The sequence below is a fragment of the Carex rostrata genome, chromosome 8 (assembly GCF_964058835.1).
Source record: "Carex rostrata chromosome 8, lpCarRost1.2, whole genome shotgun sequence".
In the NCBI taxonomy this organism is placed as follows: Eukaryota; Viridiplantae; Streptophyta; class Magnoliopsida; order Poales; family Cyperaceae; genus Carex; species Carex rostrata.
In genome coordinates, this window is record NC_135925.1 from 4,792,478 (window position 1) to 4,817,874 (window position 25,397).

General features: G+C 33.0%; 2 protein-coding genes and 1 long non-coding RNA gene across 3 annotated transcripts in view; all 3 read left to right on the plus strand.

Annotated features, from left to right (window-relative positions):
* LOC144557765 (uncharacterized) overlaps nt 1-25,397 on the plus strand; it is a 45,707-nt gene that overhangs the window by 12,337 nt on the left and 7,973 nt on the right. The window lies entirely within an intron of this gene.
* Nucleotides 385-1,497, plus strand: LOC144557938 (wall-associated receptor kinase 17-like). The gene is made up of 2 exons (XM_078306610.1): nt 385-396; nt 440-1,497. The coding sequence occupies exons 1-2, from the start codon at nt 385-387 to the stop codon at nt 1,442-1,444; spliced, it is 1,017 nt and encodes a 338-aa protein (XP_078162736.1). The 3' UTR covers nt 1,445-1,497.
* Nucleotides 8,246-11,382, plus strand: LOC144557762 (wall-associated receptor kinase 17-like). Its single transcript, XM_078306336.1, has 3 exons — nt 8,246-9,182; nt 9,372-9,542; nt 10,078-11,382. Exons 1-3 carry the CDS (start codon nt 8,285-8,287, stop codon nt 11,253-11,255), a joined length of 2,247 nt encoding a protein of 748 aa, XP_078162462.1. The 5' UTR covers nt 8,246-8,284; the 3' UTR covers nt 11,256-11,382.

A 25,397-nucleotide genomic window follows, 5' to 3' on the forward strand; every position in this document is an offset into this window, starting at 1 on the left:
TATTATATTTTACAAATTAAGCATCAAAAACTCATTCATTTTAACACATATATAATTGCATTTCTAATAAAAAATAAAATAAATGTTCAATCAATTCCAACTAAATTATTTTTTATAAAGAATAAAAATTTAAAAACACGAATATACATTTAAGTGGGTTGAAAATTGAATTGAGTATATATTTAAGTGGGTTGAAAATTGAATTAAATATATATTTGAATTTTATAATTACCCTATAGAGTAACGGGTACGAAATAGTCATTACTCATACCCTTACCCATTTATTTAACGAAAAAAATTCTTATTCATACTCATACCCAATAAGCTAACGAAAAAAAAACCTTATCCATACCTGCCTTATTGAATACAATACAGGTCGGGTAAATGACTAAAAAGGTACCATTGACACCCCTACTTACAACAAAGATATTCACCGCAGAAGAACTACAAAGAGCCCCAGATAACTACAGTGAAAATTAACAGAATTCTTGGTCAAGGCGGATACGGCACTGTTTACAAAGGCGTGCTTTCAAACGAGCAAGTGGTTGCCATAAAGAGATCTAAATTAATAGATGAGAACCAGGTAGAGCAGTTCGTAAATGAGATTACCATATTATCACAAATAAATCATAGAAATGTGGTCAGACTCCTGGGCTGTTGTTTAGAGACCCAAGTTCCATTATTGGTATATGAATTCATATCCAATGGAACCCTGTCTGAGCACATCCACAGTCAAAATTGTTTGGCATGGGAAGATCGCTTAAGAATATCCAGAGAAACCGCGTGTGCAATTGCATATTTGCATTCGGCTGCTTCCTTTCCTGTCATACATAGAGATATAAAATCTACCAACATACTTCTTGACGAAAACTATACCGCTAAAGTATCTGATTTTGGTGCTTCGAGATCAGTCCCCTTCAACCAAACTCATGTAACTACTCTAGTTCAAGGGACACTAGGATATTTAGACCCCGAGTACTTCCACACAAGTCAACTAACAGAGAAAAGCGATGTGTACAGTTTCGGTGTTGTTCTCGCTGAGTTGCTAACAGGACAGAAACCCATCTCTTTTGGTCGGCCCGAGGAATATTGTAATCTGGCCACATACTTTGCATCATTGGTTGATGAGGGTCGTGTAATCCAAGCGATTGAGCCACGTCACCTAAAGGAGGCTAAGCTTGATGAGCTACATTTTGTGGCACATCTCGCAAGAAGGTGTATTAATGTGAAAGGAGAGGAGCGTCCGACTATGAAAGAGGTCGCATTCGAGCTAGAAGGATTGACGAAGCCTGGAAAGAAAAAATTGAATGATGAAAACATTCAACAAAAAGAAGGGATGATTGAAGAAGCAGGGAGTACCAGTACAATCAGTGGAGTCTCAGAGAGTAGCAGACAGTACAGCCTTGAGCGTGAAATGTTATCAATCAATAAACACGGAAGATGATAGATTGTTAAACTTATTCTTGTCTTTTTTATTTGCTAAAACTTCTTCTTACTTGAGAACACACAGATTTGGTTCTGAGATCACACAGATTCTCAATTCTTTGATAAAACTGATACATCAAAACTAACTTCTGCCAAAAAACATGACGTCTGTTTAAATACAAACCCTAAAAACAGAAAATACATAAAAGATACATAAAAGACCCTAAAAACTCTAAAATTATAAAGAAAGGTCCAAAAGTCCATGAAGGAAGACTCGGATCGCGAATCTGAGCCCGCAAAATGGGCAAAACGAATCATAGATTCGTTTCGGATCCGGTTTTGGGCTGTGGAGTTCCTGTCAAAATTTCAGCCCGATCCGACGGACGGATCAAAAGTTACGCCCCTTTTCGTGAAGCATGCGCAGGACCATATTGCATCAATGTATGTAGTAATTATTAAGAGGATTGATCATTTGATATCAAATTTAACTAAAATTTCATGCAAATTTAAGTAATATTTGATGCACCTAATTAATTTCGGACCGTTAATTTTTTTCAATTATTTAATGTACGATTATATATTCATATATCAAATTTTCATTATTTTTTCAACATGATATATGCATAGTTAACATATATATATATAGAGTTAGGCTGGGGTGCTATGGATAGCATAGTGGCCTCTATGCTACGGCTCAATATTCGAGTTTTCAAAATCCAAACGGTCGATCCGAACCGTTCATCTTATTCTCCATATTAATATCTGCTTGGAGACCAAATTTTATAATTTTCTGAATTTTTTTACTATTTATTAAGCCACTTTGAAAATCGCTAATCCAACGGTTTTACTGTTTTGTGCAGCCACCGTTGGATCAACAATTTTGTAAAATACTTAATAAATAGTAAAAAAATTCAGAAAAATGTAAAATTTGGTCTCCAAGCAGATATTAATATGGAGAATAAGATGAACGGTTCGGATCGACCGTTTGGATTTTGAAAACTCGAATATTGAGCCGTAGCATAGAGGCCACTATGCTATCCATAGCACCCCAGCCTAACTCTATATATATATATATATCATGTCTATAATGCCGAATTATAAATTCAAAGTTTAAAATAAAAGTAAAAATTAAAAAAAAATCAAGTATTTTTTTTTATTAAAGTATCCAGATTGATCGATGTAAGTTAGGCACAAGAATATATATATTTTTTTTTTATGTTTATTGACGGATGCTTTTTATAATTTTATATGCTCGTTAGATGCTATTTCATGTCACCACGAAAGAGACATCTTATGAATTAACGAATCAGGTTGAGACTTGGGAGACTCAAAAGTCAGGTCCGATATTATTTTTTTTGAAGTAAAAATGAGGGTTTAGCCCACATTTATATTAAAATAGAGTTTCCGTTACACAAGGGTGGTAACCACCGAAATCAGTTGAGCTACAAATAAATAAAAACTGAAAAATATGAAAACAGTAAATTGAAAACTTAATGAAACAGGTTTTAAAGAAAACAAAAAGTTGAATTTTCTGTTGTTGGTACGCAAGCTACTGGTACCCTCAAAGCCTTAGCCATCTCTTGTCAGTATTTCTCCTTAGCCAATTATTCCTTTTAGTCCCTGACTCTCTTGATATTTGTATACCGGCTCTAACAGAATTGAAGCTGCCATACAACCTAGGGGTGATTAATGAGCGAGCATGAGTGAGTTAGGGTATGCTCATGCTCGCTCATTAAGTAAATGAGCGAGTTTAAGCGAGTTACTAAATGAGCGAGTTATGAGCGGCTCATGAGTTATATATGAGTACCAAAATTTAACGAATTATCATAATTCATTTAAATAAAATAGAATAAAAATCCAATAAAAATTAACAAAATAAAATCAACATATTACATTCTCCACAATAGCATCGACTTTGTTCTGCCGATTTTACAAAAATAGGAATGTATGAATATAACATAGGAATTTATGGAGGCAAGGCCGCAAGGGTTATTTAATGTTTCATAAATTTAGTTCATTGATTTAATGCTACAGAAATTTAGTGCTACAAAAATTTATTTAGGATTGAATGTGGCAGGGATTAGATGTGGCAAATTCTTAATGAGTGAGTTGGGGCATGTTCATGCTCGCTCATTAAGTAAATGAGCGAGTTTAAGCGAGTTATGAGCAATTTACTCACCCCCAATACAACCTTATCTTTGAGTTCTTCCACTTTTTTATTGTAGTCTCTAAAAGTTCGTGAGTATCATTCTCTCCATATGACAAATTGTGTTATTAGCAGTGTTCTAAATGGCGCGCTATATCATTTTTGGACCCTAAACGCTAAGTTATGGCATAATAACACTCTATTTGAGCTACGGACGCCATAGCAGTAATAGCGGTCCGCTATAACGCATATGATAAGCCAAAATTGTATCTATTGAAACCTAGGGTTAGGTATGTAAATTAAGCCAAGTTTTGATTAAATTAGGTTTGATTAGGTTAGAAATGTCCAAAATTTCAAGTTACTACCCTAGTTATGTTTATTTTACAGGTAATCAAGTGTTTGGAGCTTAACGAAGCAAAACGGGTGAGTTAGCGCGAAGATTGGAGCAACTGTCACCATTCATTGCGGCCCGCAACCATATCTATTGCGGCCCGCAACCAAACAAGTCAGAGCCCCTTTCATTTCTGCACATCCATTGCGGCCCGCAACCAAACTCATTGCAGCCCGCAATGACTTCTCCAGCACAGAGCATCTTCATTCCAGCACACTCATTGCGGCCCGCAACCAAACTCATTGCGGCCTGCAATGACCTCTCCAGATTTTTCTGCGTAGTCTGTTAATTGCCTCCATTCATTGCGGCCCACAATGAATGTATTGCGGCCCGCAATAAGGCGGTTCAGAGCCCGAATTTGCTATTTTTAGTTAGTTATTTCTAGGTTTTACAAGGGGTTATAAAAGGGGATCTGTAGAACAGATTAAGGACGTTTTTTTAGAGAGAGAATTTCTGGTTTTGAACAAGGAATAGCAAGGAAAAGCAAGGAAGAGAGAAGAAGGAATGAGAGAACACCATTGATCAACCGGTTTTATTAATTTCTTTCCTTTGGAACTCTTTTATTCTTTTGATTTTATTTGTGCTTTAGCCATGACTGGCTAAAGGCTTTTCTAGGGTTGGTTAGGGCTGTACTTGGAAACTTCTGTTATGATTTAGTTGGTTTTATTTCATATGTTCTTGTTCTTTGTTATAATCTATTCTTTATTTTTATTGATTGTGAAGACTTAATCGAAATTGCATGAAATCTTAGGATTTGGTATTTGCAATTGAGAAATTGAATATTAGGTCCAGACCATAAGGAATATGGTATTTGATAGGCTAAGTACCGAGAGGTGATGCTTGTCTTATACTGACTTTACCTAATAGTTTAGAAAATTGTGCCAAGTACCGAGAGGTGAAAGATAGTTTTCTAGATCAATTGGGACATTAAGAACTTAATGACTTTAGATTAGCGTAGCCAAGTACCGAGAGGTATTAAAATGAATTAAACTAAAGTCTTTAAAGCAAAATCTAATTTTTAACAAGTATGAGAAATTAGGGTTTCTTAGGGTTCCTATCCACTAGTGTTACGATTAATTGGTTTGTAGATTTTGTTCTTATATTTATGAAGGCACAGTTGGATGTTGTAGGTACAAAGTGATATCTCTATATTAATACCATCTTCCAATTAGAATAAACGTCACCTCTCGGTACTTGGCTACTCTAATCTAAAGTCATTAAGTTCTTACTGTCCCAATTGATCTAGAAAACTATCTTTCACCTCTCGATACTTGACACAATTTTCTAAAGTATTAGGTAAAACCCGTATAAGACAAGCGTCACCTCTCGGTACTTAGCCTATCAAATACTCTATTCCTTATGGTCTGGACCTAATATTCAATTTCTCAATTGCAAATACCAAATCCTAGGGTTTCATGCGATTTCGATTAAGTCTTCACAATCAATTAAAATAAAGAATAGATCATAACAAAGAACAAGAATATATAAAATAAAACCAACTAAATCATAACAAAAGTTTCAAGTACAACCCCAATCAACCCTAGAAAAGCCCTTAGCCAATCATGGCTAAGACACAAATGAAATAAAAAAGAGTAAAAGAGTTCCAAAGGAAAGAAATTAATAAAACCGGTTGATCAATGATGTTCTCTTCTTCCTTCTTCTCTCTTCCTTTCTTTTCCTTGCTTTTCCTTGTTCAAAACTAGAAATTTTGCCTAAAAAACCCTCTTTAATCTGTTCTACAGGTCCCATTTTATAACCCATTGTAAAACCTAGAAATAACTAACTAAAAATAGCAAATTCGGGCTCTGAACCGACCTAATTGCGGGCCGCAATAAAAGTTTGGAAAATGCTGTCTGGAAGCTGGCTCTGTCTGATAATGTTGCAGCCCGCAATAACTTCATTTCGGCCCGCAATAAATGTGAAAGATGCTCCAAATTTCGTGTTGACTTGCTACATATCACCCATTTTGCTCCGTTAAGCTCCAAGCACTTGATTACCTGCAAAATAAACATAACTAGGGAAGTAACTTGAACTTTTGGACATTTCTAACCTAATCAAACCTAATTTAATCAAAACTTGGCTTAATTTACATAACAAACCCTAGGTTTCAATAGATACAATTTCGGCTTATCAACTTACTATATAATAGTTTGAATATTTTGAATAGACTAAGATAGTTAATTATATCATGATGTCTAGATTATTTTAAAATTTTAAAAGAAAAAAAGATATATTATGTCATGATGCTGAATATATTTTGAATAAAAAAGATCGATAGTTTATAATATTAGTATTACTATGGATATTTTGAGTCGCAATTTAGACTTTGTATTGGTTCAATACTTCAATATGAATATTATAATTTTTTAATCAATTTGATATTATTTATTGTTCTATGAGACTTAGATAATGTTGATATTTAGTACAAATATATGATATAATTTTTATAAAAATAAAAAAATGCTACGTGGCATAGCTTTCGCTATAGCGACACTATTCGCTATAGTTTTTTTTGTAGGCTTCCCGCTATGACGCGATAAAAGCTATTTAGAACCTTGATTATTAGAATGGTGCCTCTTTGAATTTTTTGGATCTTTGAGCTTAAAGGTAGACTGGACCAGGTAGGCTTAAAGGAACCAGACATAAATTCTCTTTAATTTTCTTTCTACCGGAAATCGAGCATGATTACTAACTAGTCAAACTGTCCAAGGTGTTAATTTCCAATTCGTTGACTAGTCCAAATATGTTTGACCAAATTTACGAGAGAGCCTGAATGGAGGAGGACACGGAATAACAAGGAACTTTTCATATGTCTGAACAGTCTAATATGTTCCGCATTGTTTGTAAATTTGAACAGTTGAATATAATATTCATATTGAAATATACCTGAAGGTAAAAAAATTATTTTTTGAATTTTTTGATAGATACAAAATAACTATTTTTTAGAAGATTGTAAACCATTTAAAAAATGATTTAGTACCTACCTAAAATATTAGTAGAAAAATATAAAAATATAAAAATATAAAAATATAAAAATATAGTTCCAAGCACATTTTAATATGAAGATTATGGTAAGTAATTCGGATATGTTTTATGTCTGGTTCAAATTAACAAATAACACAAGATTATGCATATGTTCGTCAAACAGATCGCATGTTATACTCGTGCTATTTGTAAAGATGAGATCAGCTTAATTTGAAAATAAGGTTGGCCGAACTCGATAATTACAACGAGAGAGATCTACCATTGAAAATTTAAATAATTCATTTCTATTTTTTTTTTTAATTAATACTGGTAGGTCCTGTTTAATTTTTACTCTGATCCATCTAACCTAGTTGCATTGAAGGGCAATATTCATTTTCTTCATAAAATTATTAAGATTCTCTATAAAAAAAAAGAGGACCGCCCCTAGCCCGGACGGTTTGCTAGAGGTGTGGCCCGCCCCTGCAGGGGACAGTCTGGTAGGGGTGTGGCCCGCCTCTGCAGGGGGCGGTCTGGTGGCTTTTTTGGACCTCCTGTGAGCTCAACAATCGGGGCATTTATGAAAAAAAAATTAATGCGGGGTTATTTTTAAAATTAACTTTTTTTTGGATATTAATAAAAATGGCCGCAATCATTCAGACATGACATGTCTCAAATTTGGATTTATTTGGTTATTTGTCAAAAAGTCGTTCATTTTCAAATCAGCAGAAATTTTATACGTCTTACTTAAATAATGAACACATCTAAAATTATAGTTTTTTTTGTCAATTTGAACAGTACTTTTAAATATATCAACTGAATACACTGTAAAAATCTGATGTAGGCCAAAATTATTCAAATATAATAAAAAATATTCTAGTATCATATGTTTGGCTACGTTTTTTAGTGAAATAAATATATAAAGTGTGGAAATACAAAATAATTCTTTCACTGTTATAAGAAATATAAGTTAGTCTTTAACTTTCACTTTTTCTATAACGCTTATAAAAAATAAAAAAATAAAAGAAAAAAGCAGGATGTTGATATGTTTTCACTAGTAGGGCAATGATATGTTGAACGACTCCAAGTCTTTGCAAGATTTTGACTTTTTGAGGCACTCTACAAGTACCAAACTATATAACAAATCGAATGTAAAGTTCAAGGGAATCAAGGGATATGAGACCGAGTAAAAGCAACAGCTTGCTACATGTTTTGGTTCACGAAAAATGATGCAGAAGACTACTGGTCTCAATCTAATTTCCTACAGTTGTGATCGGTAATCCCCTGACTTAATTTGAGAAATGAAATACATCTCACTATCTCAGAAACTACACAGCACTTGAAACATAGCTTAGACAACTATGCACCCCCTCTGGCTTTCCATTTTTCTATCACTATGTTTCACCTCTGTATCTTTACAACTGAATTCCGTGGCACATGACAGAGGTGAAACAGGTAACACTTCAGATTGCAAGTCAGTTCCATTACCCTTCGGAGCACCAGGTGTTGCGTTAAAAGGTTTTGAGGTCATTTGCACAAGCACCCGAACAGGCAATCTAAATCCCTCGCTTCAGTTACCTACTGGTGAATATCTCATTCAAAACATTTCTTTGCAGGGTCAAGTGAGCATATTCACTGGACCAATCTACCGACAGTGCAATTATAGTGGAGATGAAACGCCTACCCGTCGAACTGGCTGGCTAAATCTAACTGGAACTCCATTTACACTGTCGAAAAATTATACAACTTTCGTTGTGATAGGGTGTGAAAATGTTGTAATGATAGAAGGTGTTGCTGGAGTTAGTAATGATGGTGGTCAGAACTTCAGAAGTCGTGGTTGTGTGACATTTTGTAGCAATTCTAGCGGCAGAATTGATGGATCTTGCTCTGGTCTTGGGTGTTGTCAGATGCCATTACCAGGGGACCTAAAAAGCTTTGAACTGAATTTGTATAAAATTCCGAATATGGGAGTCGATCCACTCAGAAATTGTAGTGCAGCATTCTTCACAACCCACAATGAGTTTTCCTTCAGAACATCATCCTTTGATGAGTACTTTAGTGCTAGCGTAGGTCGTGACTCCGTTGCAGTTTTGAATTGGGCGATTGGAGACAAGTCCTGTGAGGAAGCCGAGAAAGATGTCAATTCTTTTGCTTGCAAGGAAAACAGCCGATGCTATGATTCACCGACCGGTGCAGGATACTTGTGCAATTGCAGCCAAGGATACGATGGTAATCCTTACGCTCAAGGTGGTTGCAGTGGTAAGTACACAGATGCCAAATTTAATAATCTAAGAGCAGCTTGAAAAATAGTTTGTAGACTATGGAAATCCACAAAACTTATCTCACTGTATACATACTTAAAAAAAATGTAATTGATTTATAAGAGGAAATGGATATTAATTATTTTGTCTCTGATAGTTTATTGTATATCTCTTGTGGATTTTGTAGATGTTGACGAATGTCAGGATCCCGGATTAAACCCCTGTAGTGAACACTGTATCAACATAGAAGGCGGTGTCAGATGTGGTTGCCCTTCAGGGATGATTGGCGATGGCAGAAAAGAAGGAAGCGGTTGCAGCAAGATGAGCAAGAAGGCATCTCCGCTTAACGTTATTTTGGGTATACAATTCTCATTTTTCTCATCAAAGATTCTGCTTTTTATTTTTATTTTTTTATAGTTAGCTGCAAAGACCTTATCAAAGATTCTTGAATTAATCTTCGCTGTCTATGTCTCTGTGTGATATCATTATTGTTGAATGTATTCCCTTAAGAGTAAACACAATCCTCCATCAGATACACACGTTCTTAGTTACAGGATATAACAACTGAATTTACAACTGTGGCATGACAATTGATAAAATTGGTGGTATATTCAAAGGAAAATAAAGTATATAAAAAAAACAAATATCACAAATTAAAGCACTTCCAAATTATATATCGCAATGACCATTCCTCCGGGTGAATTTATTTACTGGTTATAATTATCCAACTTTTTTTAGAAGTTCTTAGGGACGTTCAAAGTTTTCTCTAAATTGTTGAGTTATTTATCCAATCTCTTGAATTACTATATAACTATATAAGAACCTTTTTTTTTCCACTTAATTAAAGACAAAAGGTATTCCACTTGCCTTAATTAAAATGTAATGTGGTGCAGGAACATGTCTCTGTCTTGTTTTCATCTTGGCAATGGCAAGTTTCTACACCTTTTCAAGACGACAAAGAAGCAAATTAGTTACAATGAGATCTGAGTTCTTCAGACAAAATGGAGGTCAGCTCTTACAAGAAAGACTGGCTTCTCAAGGTATTGATTCGACAACAAAGATATTCACCGCAGAAGAACTACAAAGAGCCACAGATAACTACAGTGAAAACAGAATTCTTGGTCAAGGCGGATACGGCACTGTTTACAAAGGCGTGCTTTCAAACGAGCAAGTGGTTGCCATAAAGAGATCTAAATTAATAGATGAGAACCAGGTAGAGTTTGTAAATGAGATTACCATATTATCACAAATAAATCATAGAAATGTGGTCAGACTCCTGGGCTGTTGTTTAGAGACCCAAGTTCCATTATTGGTATATGAATTCATATCCAATGGAACCCTGTCTGAGCACATCCACAGTCAAAATTGTTTGGCATGGGAAGATCGCTTAAGAATATCCAGAGAAACCGCGTGTGCAATTGCATATTTGCATTCGGCTGCTTCCTTTCCTGTCATACATAGAGATATAAAATCTACCAACATACTTCTTGACGAAAACTATATCGCTAAAGTATCTGATTTTGGTGCTTCGAGATCAGTCCCCTTCAACCAAACTCATGTAACTACTCTAGTTCAAGGGACACTAGGATATTTAGACCCCGAGTACTTCCACACGAGTCAACTAACAGAGAAAAGCGATGTGTACAGTTTCGGTGTTGTTCTCGCTGAGTTGCTAACAGGACAGAAACCCATCTCTTTTGGTCGGCCCGAGGAATGTCGTAATCTGGCCACATACTTTGCATCATTGGTTGATGAGGGTCGTGTAATCCAAGCGATTGAGCCACGTCACCTAAAGGAGGCTAAGCTTGATGAGCTACATTTTGTGGCACATCTCGCAAGAAGGTGTGTTAATGTGAAAGGAGAGGAGCGTCCGACTATGAAAGAGGTTGCATTCGAGCTAGAAGGATTGACGAAGCCTGGAAAGAAAAAATTGAATGATGAAAACATTCAACAAAAAGAAGGGATGATTGAAGAAGCAGGGAGTACCAGTACAATCAGTGGAGTCTCAGAGAGTAGCAGACAGTACAGCCTTGAGCATGAAATGTTATCAATCAATAAACACGGAAGATGATAGATTGTTAAACTTATTCTTGTCTTTTTTAGTTGCTAAAACTTCTTCTTACTTTAGAATAATGTGTGTATTAATTATTAAGAGGATTGACCATTTGATATCAAATTTAAATTAAATTTCATGCAAATTTAAGTAATATTTGATGCACCTAATTAATTTCGGACCGTTATTTTTTTCAATTATTTAATGTACGATAATATATAAATATATCAAATTTTCATTATTTTTTCAACATGATATATGCATAGTTAACACACACACACACACACACACATATATATATATATATATATATATCATGTTTATAATGCCGAATTATGAATTCAAAGTTTAAAATAAAAGTAAAAAAAAAAAAATCAAGTATTTTTTTTATTAAAGTATCCAGATTGATCGATGTAAGTTGGGCACAAGAATATTGTCCTTTTCTTGATGTTTATTGATGGATGCTTTTTATAATGCTCGTGAGATGTTATTTTATCTCACCACGAAAGAGACATCTTACGAATTAACGGATCAGGTTAAGACTTGAGAGACTCAGGAGTCATGGTCCAATATTATTTTGTTTTGAAGTAAAAATGAGGGTCTAGCCCACATTTATATTAAAATAGAGGATCCATTACACAAAGGTGTTAACCACGAAAATAAAAAGCAATTGAGCTCATAACAGTTGAGCTACAAATAAGTAAAAATATGAAAGCAGTAAATTGAAAACTTAATGAAACAGGTTTTAAAGAAAACAAAAAGTTGAATTTTCTGTTGTTGGTACGCAAGCTGCTGGTACCCTCAAAGCCTTAGCCATCTCTTGTCAGTATTTCTCCTTAGCCAATTATTCCTTTTAGTCCCTGACTCTCTTGATATTTGTATGTTGGATCTAACAGAATTGAAGCTGCCATACAACCTCATCTTTGAGTTCTTCCACTTCTTTATTGCAGTCTCTAAAAGTTTGTGAGTATCGTTCACTCCATATGACAAATTGTGTTATTAGAATGGTGCCTCTTTGAATTTTTGGGATCTTTGAGCTTAAAGGTAGACTGGACCAGGTAGGCTTAAAGGAACCAGACATAAATTCTCTTTAATTTTCTTTCTACCGGAAATCGAGCATGATTACTAACTAGTCAAACTGTCCAAGGCGTTAATTTCCAATTCGTTGACTAGTCCAAACATGTTTGACCAAATTTACGAGAGAGCCTGGATGGAGGAGGACACGGAATAACATGGAACTTTCCATATGTCTGAACAGTCTAATATGTTCCGCATTGTTTGTAAATTTGAACAGTTGAATATAATATTCATATTGAAATATACCTGAAGGTAAAAAGATTATTTTTTTAATCTTTTGATAGATATACAAATTACTATTTTTTAGAAGATTGTAAATCATTTAAAAAATGATTTAATACCTACCTAAAATATTAGTAGAAAAAATATAAAAATTATAAAATTCAGTATCCAAATACATTTTAATATGAAGATTATGGTAAGTAATTCGGATCGATTATTTATATTTTAAAAAATAAAAATAAGGATGTGTAATATAATTGAGACACAAAACTAATTGGAGATTTTAACTCTTGCTTATAATATTTTTATGTATATTCTTTTATGATCTTATACTACAAACTTTTATTTAATTTAGCAAAAATTATAAAGTAGGCTTATAACAATATAACTACTTCAGAAAATATATATATGATCCAGCACATCACGTATTCTTTCAAGGTAAAATCAGTATTCTTTCAAGAGAAGTATGAAAATTAAATCTTGTAATTTTACTTAGAAAAAATCTGTTGAAAACGTCTATTCTATTACATTTAGTTCAATCAAGTCCTCAAATTATTTTTTAATTAACTACAATATGGTTTAAACATATATTTATTTCTGAAAAAAAAGTTGAATTATTACATTTAGTTCAGTCAAGTCCTCAAATTATTATTATTATTTTTTTTAAAATGAAAGTTGAATTCCGAGCTTTCATAATTGAGATAAAAATACATATATAATTATCTAAATGATTTTTAAGATAAAAATAATAAACAAATATCTCATCTTTAAATATTCATTAAAGTTTACATTTAAATTTTAGGGGTTAATTATGTGATCTCTCTTTCTATATTGATAGCTTATATCATGCTTTTAAAAAAGAAAATATATGATCTTTACCGAATATTTTCTTTGAACAAAAGTTCTTTCTTAAGATAAAATAATTATGCTTCTCAATTATTACCGTTGAAAGTAGTTCCATCTCTTCTCTCGCTTTCTCCCATCGTTGTCGAGAGTTTGCCTTTTTTCCCGTAATCCTCTTCAATAATTTGAATTCTTTGCATTAACTCAAATTTTGAGTTAAAATTCTGGACCATCCGATTTAAATCTGCACTAATATTAAAGGCCCCATGCTTTATAGACAGAGACCAAAGTAGTCCGAATTCTGATCATACGGTTTAGAAATTAAATCAAACGGTAAATTAATGCCGAGGACGTGGAATCCTTTTCAATCGAAGCCTCAGCTCCTATTGAATCTCTTCCACAACATAGCAGCTTCAGTGGGTTTCTTCCACAGTTGGTCTGCCTCTCTCTCACACATCGTTGGATTTAAGCTTAAATCATGATTTCTAAAATTGATCGATTAGAAATAACCAATTAACTAGTGAAACTGATATATTGGAAAATCAGTTTTCAAGTAAAGCTGACAACCGTGAGCCCCATCCATTATTTTCTTTCTGAAAGATATAGGAACTTCTTTTGGTTTTTGATTTGTCAATTCAATTAACCCCATGCTTCGGTTTTTAGAAATTAAGCTGAGATCTGAATTAGTTTAACCAATACACTAATATCTGTCCCTGATTTCACCTCCATAAAAGTCTACTTGCAATAGCTTCTATGAGATAATTAAGAAGGGCGAGACACGAAAGCTTAACGGAGATGGAGAGAAGGATGACAGAGTCTTTATTTTTAGAGAAAATTTCTAGTGTACCCATATAAACTTTTAAAATAACCAATTTTTCTATGAAAACATTTTAATATCTAAAATCCTCGTAAAAATTTAACATCCTTTCTTTTATCCTCTTTTATTCATTAAATTTGCTATTTAGACAAATATACCCCTTCATTTCAAATGAAAATCTCTCTTTAAAAGAGAAGAGAGAAGCAAAAAGATGGTTCGTCTTCTTCATCTCTACATCTAAACTCCTCCTTTGTTGATCTTGTTAAGATATATATAACTAGACCGATCTAGTTCTCAACAAAGAAAGAAGCTTCTTGATGTATCTCAAACATAATGATTCTTTTTTGTTTCAACTAATCACGATTGTAATAACATAGTGCTTATTCTAGTTAGATGACTAAACCATAGTTAGGATAGATTAGTGATTGATGCAATATGCTTATATAAGCATACACACTTTAAATGTATCATTGTACAAATTAGAATAAAAATCATCTTCTTCTCCAATTGTTCTTGTCTACTTGCTTTATATACCTAAATTTTTAAAAATACCATTAATGGAGTCTGCATCCCCTCATTTTCTCTTCTTTTATATACCTAGATGCGGCCCCTCATTTTTTTTTTTTCTTTCTTTTCTCTTCTTCCAAATAGAAGATGGGGCCGAAATTTTTTATTATATTATTTTTTAAGCAGAAGATGCGGAGAGAGTTGAATTGATTATATATTATTTTATGTTTTTGTTGTTTTTCACCGAAGACCTTAGAAGTTTATTCGCCGATAGCTCTAAATTAATTTTTATTACAAAGAAGTCTAATTAGATATATATTATTTTATTTTGTGGTTATTTTCACAAAAGACCATAGAAGTTTATTTGTCGATAGCCCTAAATTAATTTTTATTACAAAAAAGTCCAATTAGATATATATTATTTTATTTTGTGATTATTTTTACCGAAGACTTTAGAAGTTCAATCGCCGATAGCCCTAATTTAATTTTTATTATAAAGAAGTCCAATTAAACTAATTATTTTATTTTGTGGTTATTTTTCACCGAAGACCCTAGAACTTTATTTGCTGATATCCCTGGAAGTTTAATTTAGGGCTATCAGTGACTAAACTTCGGTGAAAAATAATCACAAAATAAAATAAAATATATCTAATTGAACTTCATTGTAATAAAAATTAATTTAGGGCAATCGGCGATTAAACTTTTAGGGTATTTAGTGAAAAATAACCACAAAAATGAAATAATATATATCTAATTGAATTTCTTTGTAATAAAAATTAATTTAAAACTATCAGCGAATAAACTTCTATAATCTTTAGTGAGAAATAATCAAAAACATAAAATAATATATAGTCAATTCAACTAATCCGCATCTTCTATTTAAAAAATAATATAATAAAAATTTTTGGGGCATCTTCTGTTTGGGAGAAGAAAAAAGAAAGGAAAAAAGGGGCCGCATCTGGGGAATACAGACTCCATTAATGGTCTGCATCTCCTAGATGCGATCCTCAGTTAATGGAATGCAGACGTGTCAAAATTTGAATTTTTCAGAATTAGTGGGTTTTAAATTTTTTTTTTTTGGAATTATGATATTTTTAAAAATTTCGGATTTATATGGCTTGGTGTAGTATGCTGGAATTTGTGAAAATGACAACAATCAGCGAATATTAGAAAGTGCAATGATTATTTATAAGGTCTAAGCTTTTGATTTTGTAAGCACCCAAGTAGGTTTATATTATTATGTTTTATGTTTTAAGTTTGATTTTTGTTTCTTCTTTTGAGGTTTCTTTTTTATGAATTCAGATTTTAATCATGAATAAGCACTCTGCGTGGCTTGCTGTGTTTGTATGTTGAGTGATTATTGAAGAATAATGTTTTATTTTGCTTTTATTATGTTATCTTGATTCATGAAATATTATCAATCTTTGGTTTATTTGATTGTTGGATGGAATTATCTAATGTGATATTTTTTTTTCCCATTTTGTGTTTATTTGATGGTTAGCGCCAATTTCCGTTTGATTAACATTTTGTGTTAGCTGATGTGATTGACGAAGTATTTGTGTAATATATTCAATTACTTGTCTATGATTGCACATCGCCATCAAAGGTGCGAATCTTTGTTGATGTCCTATTTTGTCATTTCATTTCCTATTTAGTCAAATTAACCATACATAGCTGGAGTAGACGAAGGAGGAGTTTAGACTTTAAACATAGAGATGAAGGAGATGAAGTTTCTCTTTTCTTCTCTTTTATTCAATTTTGCTCATTTAAAGGGAGATCTTAATTTAAAATGAAGGGATATATTTGTCTAAATTACAAATTTAATGAATAAAAGGAGATAAAAGAAAGAATATTAAATTTTTATGGAATATTGAATAATAAAATGTTTATATAGAAAAATTAACTATTTTAAAAGTTTACATGGGTACACTAGAAATTTTCACATTAATAAAAAATGACGGCTTTTAGATTGACGAACTGGTACTGAATTTGTCTAGTTGTCGGCTCTTTTCCCGACTGAATGCATGCATTATTTGTCTTCGTTTCGTAAACATAATCCTCACTAGTTCCTATGTAATAACATAATTTAATTTAGGGCGTGCTTCACAAAATCAAATTTAGAGGGAAGGAAGAGAAGGAGATGAAAGGAGTTAGGATGAGAGCTACTTTTCAAATTGGGGGTAAAGATTGGAGGATAATGGCATTCATTTTTGTGTCTTGCCCTTGGGTCTTTTTCTCTTCCTTTGATTCCTCTCCAAAATTTTAGTTACTGGAGCAAATACACTTATTTGGACAATCCGGTCTTCTCTTCTCTCTCTTCTTCTGGAACACATCCTTATTGTAGTTGATCTGCAAGTATAAATTTATAATATCACAATATCCAATATATCTGGTTCGTTTGATCGTTTCTGGAGAGTTGAGGCCTTAATTATATTTCGGCCCAATCAACCCAAGTTGAGGCAGAGCAATATGGACTCGGCCGGCATTATGTATATTTGTTGCTAAGGACCAAGGAAACATAAACCTGTCTATTATACTATACAGGTTTGGAGTCAAAGTTGGGTTAGACTTAGAAAACAATCAATTGCATTTTTCATTCAAACTAAACACCATTTCATGTTTTTATTTTTTTATGTAATTAGAATATATCTTAATTCTTAATTAAAACCCATTTAACTTATAGTTTATAATTCTCTGCAATGACAAGTTGGCTATGGTTCTTTCATATGACACCACTCCCAGTAACGAAGAGAAGAATATGAGGAATTGCTTGACCTTTCACCCTACCAAAAAAATTTCATTAAATTTTTTAACTTGTGTGCGCAATGTTCATTGCCTCACAGTCTAACAGTGTTCCTTGTTACATTTAGGCTGGCAGAAAGCTCGTAATTTATGGTTTGTTTGAGATCCGCTTGAAAAAGTTTCATAATTAGTTCGCTCGGATTTCGTTTGAATCGTCAGGAGTGAGTTTAAATTTGCCTCAGTTTAACTTGTGGTGGTTTGACTCATTTTTCAGCATCCTTTGAATTAAGACAGTCGATCAAAATCCAAATCAATCCGGTTCACGCTTATAATGTCCAAGACTCTTTTGAAATTCGTGTTAATATGTAATGAGTTAATGGAGGCGTTGAATGTGGGGGCACTTTTTTTTGATTGGGCTCTCATCGATTCTATTTCGTTCATTTCTTCCTCTATTTCTGATTATGAAGTTTGCACTTTCGCAAACTTTATATCTTGTTTACTGCCTAGTGATTTATTTTCAATCAGACAAATGGAAAGATAAATTAACAAAAGATTTGATAAGAGTGTGGGCAATTATCAAAATCGAAATAAGAGTAAACTATATAAATGTTTCTTGAAGTTTTTCAACATGGCTCTTCTGTCGGAGTGGTGCTGGCAGTGGCAGAAACCGCAATAAAAATTTGTGGAAATCAATCTTCCTAGTCATATATGATCAGCAGGGGCAAATGGCACTTTACAACTCAAGCTTTTACTCAAAACACCTTAAAGAGGCTCAGATCTTGTGTGATAATGCAATTCTGAGGATACCAGTCCAGGGTTCAAGCATCGTATTTGGAAGCAGGATTGGGGACAAGGAATCATGCAACACTTACTTCCAGCCTTGTTCTCCTATGCGCTAAACCAAGACAACACACTAAGATATTTCCTTAGATTGGCCGATCCAATACAGTTCTTCAGTCCGATCACTTCCCCACAGGCAATGCAAGAGATGGCAAGATTGCTCCAAGTGAGACAGGAACTTTACCAGTAGATGATGCTGTTTGGAAATCAAACAGTCAAGGCATATTCTCAGTTAAGGTAGCATACTTTAAATTATGCAATGGACTGTGAATTGCTTCTCACATAGGAACAATATGGAAACTCATACTACCACCTCGCTTCAAGGTCTTCGCATGGCTGCTATACCATAACAAGAACCTCACAGCAGCAAATTTGAGAGCAAGAGGTTTCGAAATGGTGGGGATGTATTACATGTGCAGAGCAAATGATGAAACGACAAAACATCTCTTCAACGAATGCCCAATAGGAAGCACCATCATCAGGGATGCAATACATGCTATAGGTGGCATGAATATTCGATAAAAGGAGTGATTTTATACAAGCAATGGTAGATGCCGATTTACGAAAGCGAATCAAAGAGGTAATAATCATTGCCAGCTTCATGATTTGGCATGAGCGGTGTAATAGAATCTTCAACGACAAAATACATACAAGCAATCAGCTGCTAGAGGAGATAAACCAGTAGTGGAGACTGTCTCAAATAGTACTGGTACGAGAAGGGCAAAATAGGAATACTGGCAGGCAATTTAGAGATAATAGCTAATAGGTTGAAAATTAATGTAGTTATTGCAGTTTGAAGTTTGCATTTCCACTCATTTTTCCATTTATTTTTCTTTTTCTTTCATCCTTTTACTTAGACCCCCAATCTTTAAACTATTCTTTTTCATTTCTTTTTTCACTGTTTTTACCACACAATACAAGGTTTCCATTCCCGGAAACCCCTATTGTTTCTCAAAAATAATGTTTCTTGAAGTATTATCAATTTATCATTCCTTTGTCGCTCCTCTTCTACTACGAGTTCACCCACGATCGCTACCCTCATCTCTTGGCTCCACTAGAAAACCTTTCTGCCTCCCTCGACCAGCGACGACAATTGCATCCACCGACCCCCAATCTCTCTCTCTCCTCTTTTGCCTCATTGTTTCAGGTAATTGCGCATCTGCGGACAGCGGACTTTGGGATGAAAATTGTGTTGAACTTTAGCTTTATTGGGCCATTATGTCGTCTCAACCAAGTGGTTAATTTGGGCTTGCTAACTTTTCGTAATTTGTACTTAATTCTTACTTCTGATACAATTTTTTTGGCATATGCAGCTTCATCTGGAACTAATACTTAATTGACTGGCCAATTAAGTACCAACACTACAAATTGTTGATAAATCAAACAGAGGCTCTATCATATATTGGATATATTGAATCAATCTTAACATTTCTGTATCTCCTGAATTGCTAATCTTACAATTAATTCATGCCTATGTTCTCATAATTATGCATCTGATTCTGAAGAATGTGATTTTTTTTTTTCTGATCCACATAATATGCGGTAGTTCACATATATCTGATGCTATTATTGTCACGACATGGCTGTGTAATTGTTAAAACAAAGGTCTTCAACGAAACTTACAACCAATTTGAAACATACAAGATATATAATGAAATAAGTACGTGGATGGTACAATTTCAATAAAACATGCAAAAGTCTCATGCCTGACTTCTTATTTATTTATATAGCTGAAATGCTGGTAAAATTTTACAATATTATCTTGGCAGGTCCATGGATGACAACATGTGGTCTTCAAGGCTATATTGATTTGTGCATTCTACAATTTCTGAACTTGAAAGGTTCCCTACAAGAATCGACTGCTGAATTTCTTCATTCCCTCTTGGACTCTGTTGGTTTCTCATCCTCCTTAGTGCCTCTAATTCTAAAGCAACTTCTTTCATTGTCGGCCGTTCTTCTCCTTTCGTGTTCAAACATTGCCTTGTAAGACGTGCTATAGTGTGGAGTTCTTCTGCTCCGGCCTCACTTCCAATTGGTGGATCAATTACTTGAAGCAAGCAGCCCTTATCAAACGCAACTATGAAGTACGTTGCTAAATTGTGAAATTCCTCTGGCCGAGTAAAAGAGATGGGTTTCTCTCCTGTGAGCAGCTCAGCAAGAACAACACCAAAACTATACACATCACTTTTTTTCTGTTAGTTGGCTTGTTTGGAAATATTCTGGATCCAAATAACCAATAGTTCCTTGAACGAGAGTAGTGACATGTGTTTTATCAAAGGGAACAGACCTTGATGCTCCAAAGTCTGATACTTTTGCTGTGAAATTTTTATCGAGGAGTATGTTGGAAGACTTGATGTCTCTATGGATTATTGGAAATGATGCTGCTGAATGCAAATAAGCAAGAGCTCCAGCAGCTTCAGCCGATATTCTTAAGCGGCAATCCCATGCTAAATGGTATCCTGAATTTTGGCCATGAATAAGATGTAAGAGTGTTCCATTAGGTATGAATTCGTATACCAATAAGGGAACTTGAGTCTCCAAGCAACACCCTAGGAGCTTCACAACATTTCTATGGTTAATCTGTGAAAGAATTATGATCTCATTAATGAATTGCTCAATTTGATTCTCATCTTCTATTTTAGATTTCTTAATTGCAACCACTTCTAGGTTTGATAAAGTGCCCTTGTATACGGTACCATATCCTCCTTGACCAATAATATTGTTTTCGCTGTAGTTTTCGGTAGCCTTCTCAAGTTCTTTCTCAGTGAAGATTTTTGTTTCTGAGTTGATACCTTGTGAAGCCAACCTTTGTTGCAACAAATACCCTCCATTCTGTTTGAAGAACTGGGATCTCATCTTAACTATCTTTCTTTTCTGCAAACCCCAATAAGAGAAAAAAATTGATATGACCAGCATAAACATAAGCCCCAGACCTGCACCTGCATTGCAAAAAAGATTATTTAGTTAGTTATTATGTATCGACGTACTGTACGTAGACTGTTGCTCGTGTAACATTTTCTAGAAATTGACAATGACCAGAACAAGCCTTGTATGGATTTTTTGTCCAGGTACAGAATAGTCTTCTTGGCAATAATATTAGTATCCCACCATAACCGAATTCGCATCCCGTTTTGTATGATTTAATATTATGCATTAGGACTTATCCTTAGATTGCAGTATATTTAATTCATTAATAGAATAAAATTTATTTTTCTAATGTAAATCATCATATAACATAGCTTCTAATATAGCCACCACAGTCAACTACATCCTCAACTGAGAGTCTGAGACCGCACCACTACAGAGTACAGACTGATAAAGGCCGCTATAAAAAACATTGCTTCGGTGTTTGACCGTTTGGGTCGAGTCAGCATTATTTGATTATTTCTTTTGACGGGTCCGATCGAACCTAATCCAACACGGGTCGAAATCCTTTAACCCGGAACATATCCAAATGAGTCCTGGTTGAACCGAACCTGACTCATGTAACTTAATCTCAATTAATCCTTCTTTGTTAATGCAATTTAATCTCAATTAATTAATATATCATCAATCGTAATTAGTGATAAATCTAACAAAAATAATAAAAAAATGGATCAGGTTGCGTCATTCTTGTACTGAACACGAGACAGGTAAAAAAATTCGACACCTGGACCCGGCCCAATAGCCATTGGATAGGTTCCGGTCAAGTCAATCTATCCATATCAGGTCAAAAATTGGGACTTTTTTCATAAATCATAATTAATAAAACGTTTTTTAGGGAACCAATATGATTGATTTTTTTTTTTCAAAAACCATAAGGACCGTGGGAACCCTACGGTCTCAAATTGTTTTTTTTTTTTTTTTTTTTTTTTAAAACAGATTTTTTTTTTCAGACCGTGGGGTTCCCACGGTCTAAATTTTTTTTTTTTTTTTTTATAAAACAGAATTTTTTTTAATTTTTTAATTTTTGTATTAAAATATTAGAAATGTTGAATATATTTCTTTGAAAATAGATGAAATACAATATAATTTGATTTATTAGAAATACTGCAATAAATAACTCGGATCAATATTTTTCAGATCGGGTTTTTCGCGGCTGTAAGAAAAATTAATATATTTCTTTATGTGTTATTAGAAAAAAAAATGCTTAGATTCTGAGTTATTGATCCCGGTTCAAAAGTCACTTCTAGTTAATCCAGAAAATATTGCAATCCTTCTAGGACATTTAATTTATAAAAAGTTATATCTATTTTTGAAAAAAACAATAACTTTTAAGTTATTTAATAATTATTATTAAAAAATAATTCTCAAAATAGATATAACTTTTTATAAATTAAATGTCCTAGAAGGAACACAATATTTTCTGAATTAACTAGAAGTGACTTTTGAACCGGGATCAATAACTCAGAATCTAAGCATTTTTATTTTTTTTCTAATAACACATAAAGAAATATATTAATTTTTCTTACAGCCGCGAAAAACCCGACCTGAAAAATATTGATCCGAGTTATTTATTGCAGTATTTCTAATAAATCAAATTATATTGTATTTCATCTATTTTCAAAGAAATATATTCAACATTTCTAATATTTTAATACAAAAATTAAAAAAAATTCTGTTTTATAAAAAAAAAAAAAAAAAAAAAACCAATTTGAGACCGTGGGGTTCCCACGGTCCTTATGGTTTTTGAAAAAAAAAATCAATCATATTGGTTCCCTAAAAAACGTTTTATTAATTATGGTTTATGAAAAAAATTGCAAAAATTGAGTTATTAGAAAGACTACCAAATATTCATGCATAAATTTTTTATGATTGACTTGACCGGAATATATATACAAATATATATACAAATTTTGATTAGAAAGACTACCAAATATATATAGCTTATTGCTTCGGTGTTTGACCGGAAAGACTACTAAATATATATACAAATTTTGATTCAAATTAGACGGTTTAGGTCAGACTTCGAATGAGACTTTTTTCAAAACCATTTGGACAAAACCCTCATCCTTTTACGAAATGTCCTCTTTTATATATGAAAACATCAAATAAAATATTTTATTTGATAATTATTAACAAAATGTTTTTTTGGGACACTTATTTCTCTCTCGCGCGCATTTGGTTATCACTTTGGACGAGCTAATTCACAAGTATTCTATTTATAATATAACAATATGACTTATGTCTATAACGCGTGGGGCCTTTAATATTAGTACGGATTTAAATCGGACGGTTCAGATTTAACTCAAAATTTGAGTTAATGCAAAGGATTCAAATTATTGAAGAGGAATAGGAAGAGTACGGGAAAAAGAGCAACTACGAGAGCGACGGGAGAAAAAGAGACACTCTCGACAATGATGAGAGAAAGGGAGAGAGAAGAGACGGAACTACTTTTAACGGTAATAATTAACTCTTATCTTAAGAAAGAATTTTTGTTGAAAGACAATGTTCGATGAGAGATCAAATTTTTTTTTTGTTTTTTTGAAAAACATGATAGAAGCTACCAGTATAGAAAGAGAGATCACATAATTAACCCCTAAAATTTAATGTAAACTTTAATGAATATTTATAGATGAGAGATTTGTTTATTGTTTTTATCTTAAAAACCAGTTAGATAATTATATATGTATTTTTATCTCAATTATGAAAGCTCGGAATTCAAGTTTTATTTTTAAAAAAAGAATATAATAATTTGAGGACTTTACGGGTCAGCGAGAGAAGAAAGGAAAAATCACGTGTGTGGGGTGCGCCAAACAGAGACAGAAGAGAGACGGGGAGGCTCTGCCTTCTTGTGCGAAACAGAGAAGAAGAACAAAGAGGAGGGGGGGTCTGGCGGATCCGAAATGGGCATCTAATTTGGTTAAATCCAAATTTCCAACTTTAATTCAAGCTTCAAGATTCGTGCAAGCTTAAAGATCTAAAGGTTAAAACAATTGAAACGGATTAGAATATTTGGGCGGACCCGAACTCAAATTTGATTTGGTTAATTCCAATTCTTTAATATAAAATAAGCCTTGAGATTGGTGCTAGATGAAAATGAACGGTTCAGATTTTCCAAAAGAACAAATATACATACAAAGATGCATATGGTGCAAATCTATTCCCACGAAATCAAAGGGATATTTTATAAATCGTTCTCTTTTAATTATTGATGAATATGTATATGGTGTGAATTCCTTCTCTGTTATTTATTAAGTTTCTTTTTATAACTTTGAATCGAAGTTTCGTAACATATTATAGTGTCGTACGAATATTATTACGTGTTTTATAATTCAATTTTAAAATCCGAATAATTCGATTGAACTAAATGTAATAATTCAAATTTTTGTTTTTTTTTTCAGAAAGAAATATATGTTTCAACCATATTGTCGTTAATTAAAAAATAATTTGAGGACTTGATTGAACTAAATGTAATATAATAGACGTTTTCAACAGATTTTTTCCAAGTAAAATTACAAATTTTTAATTTTCATACTTCTCTTCAAAGAATACAGATTTTACAATAGCGTCTGTCAATAAACATAATAAAAGAAGTATGAAAATCAGTATATCAAAGCAAATCACGTATTATGCTTGTTAGACGCTATTTTATCCAGCATATCGCGTATTCTTTCAAGGTAAAATCAGTATTCTTTGAAGTAAAATCAGTATATCAAAGCATTCTCCTTCTGAAGTAGTTATATTGTTATAAGCCTACTTTATAATTTTTATTAAATTAAATAAAAGCTTGTAGTATAAGATCAGAAAAGAATATACATAGAAATATTATGAACGGGGTTAAAATATCCTATTAGTTTTGTGTCTCAATTATATTCCACATCTTTATTTTTATTTTTAGAATATAAATCGTCGATCTGAACTGCTTCCCATAATCTTTATATTAATATGTGTTTGAAAATTAAATTTTATAAATTGTATATTTTTCTACTAATATTTTAGGTAGGAACTAAATTATTTTTTAAATGATCTACAATCTTCTAAAAAATAGTAATTTTCTATCTATTAAAAAATAAAAAAAATATTTTTTACCTTAAAATATATTCCAATATGAATATAATATTTAACAGTTCAAATAGACCAACAATGCGGAACATATTAGACTGTTCAGACATACGGAAATTTCCGTGTTA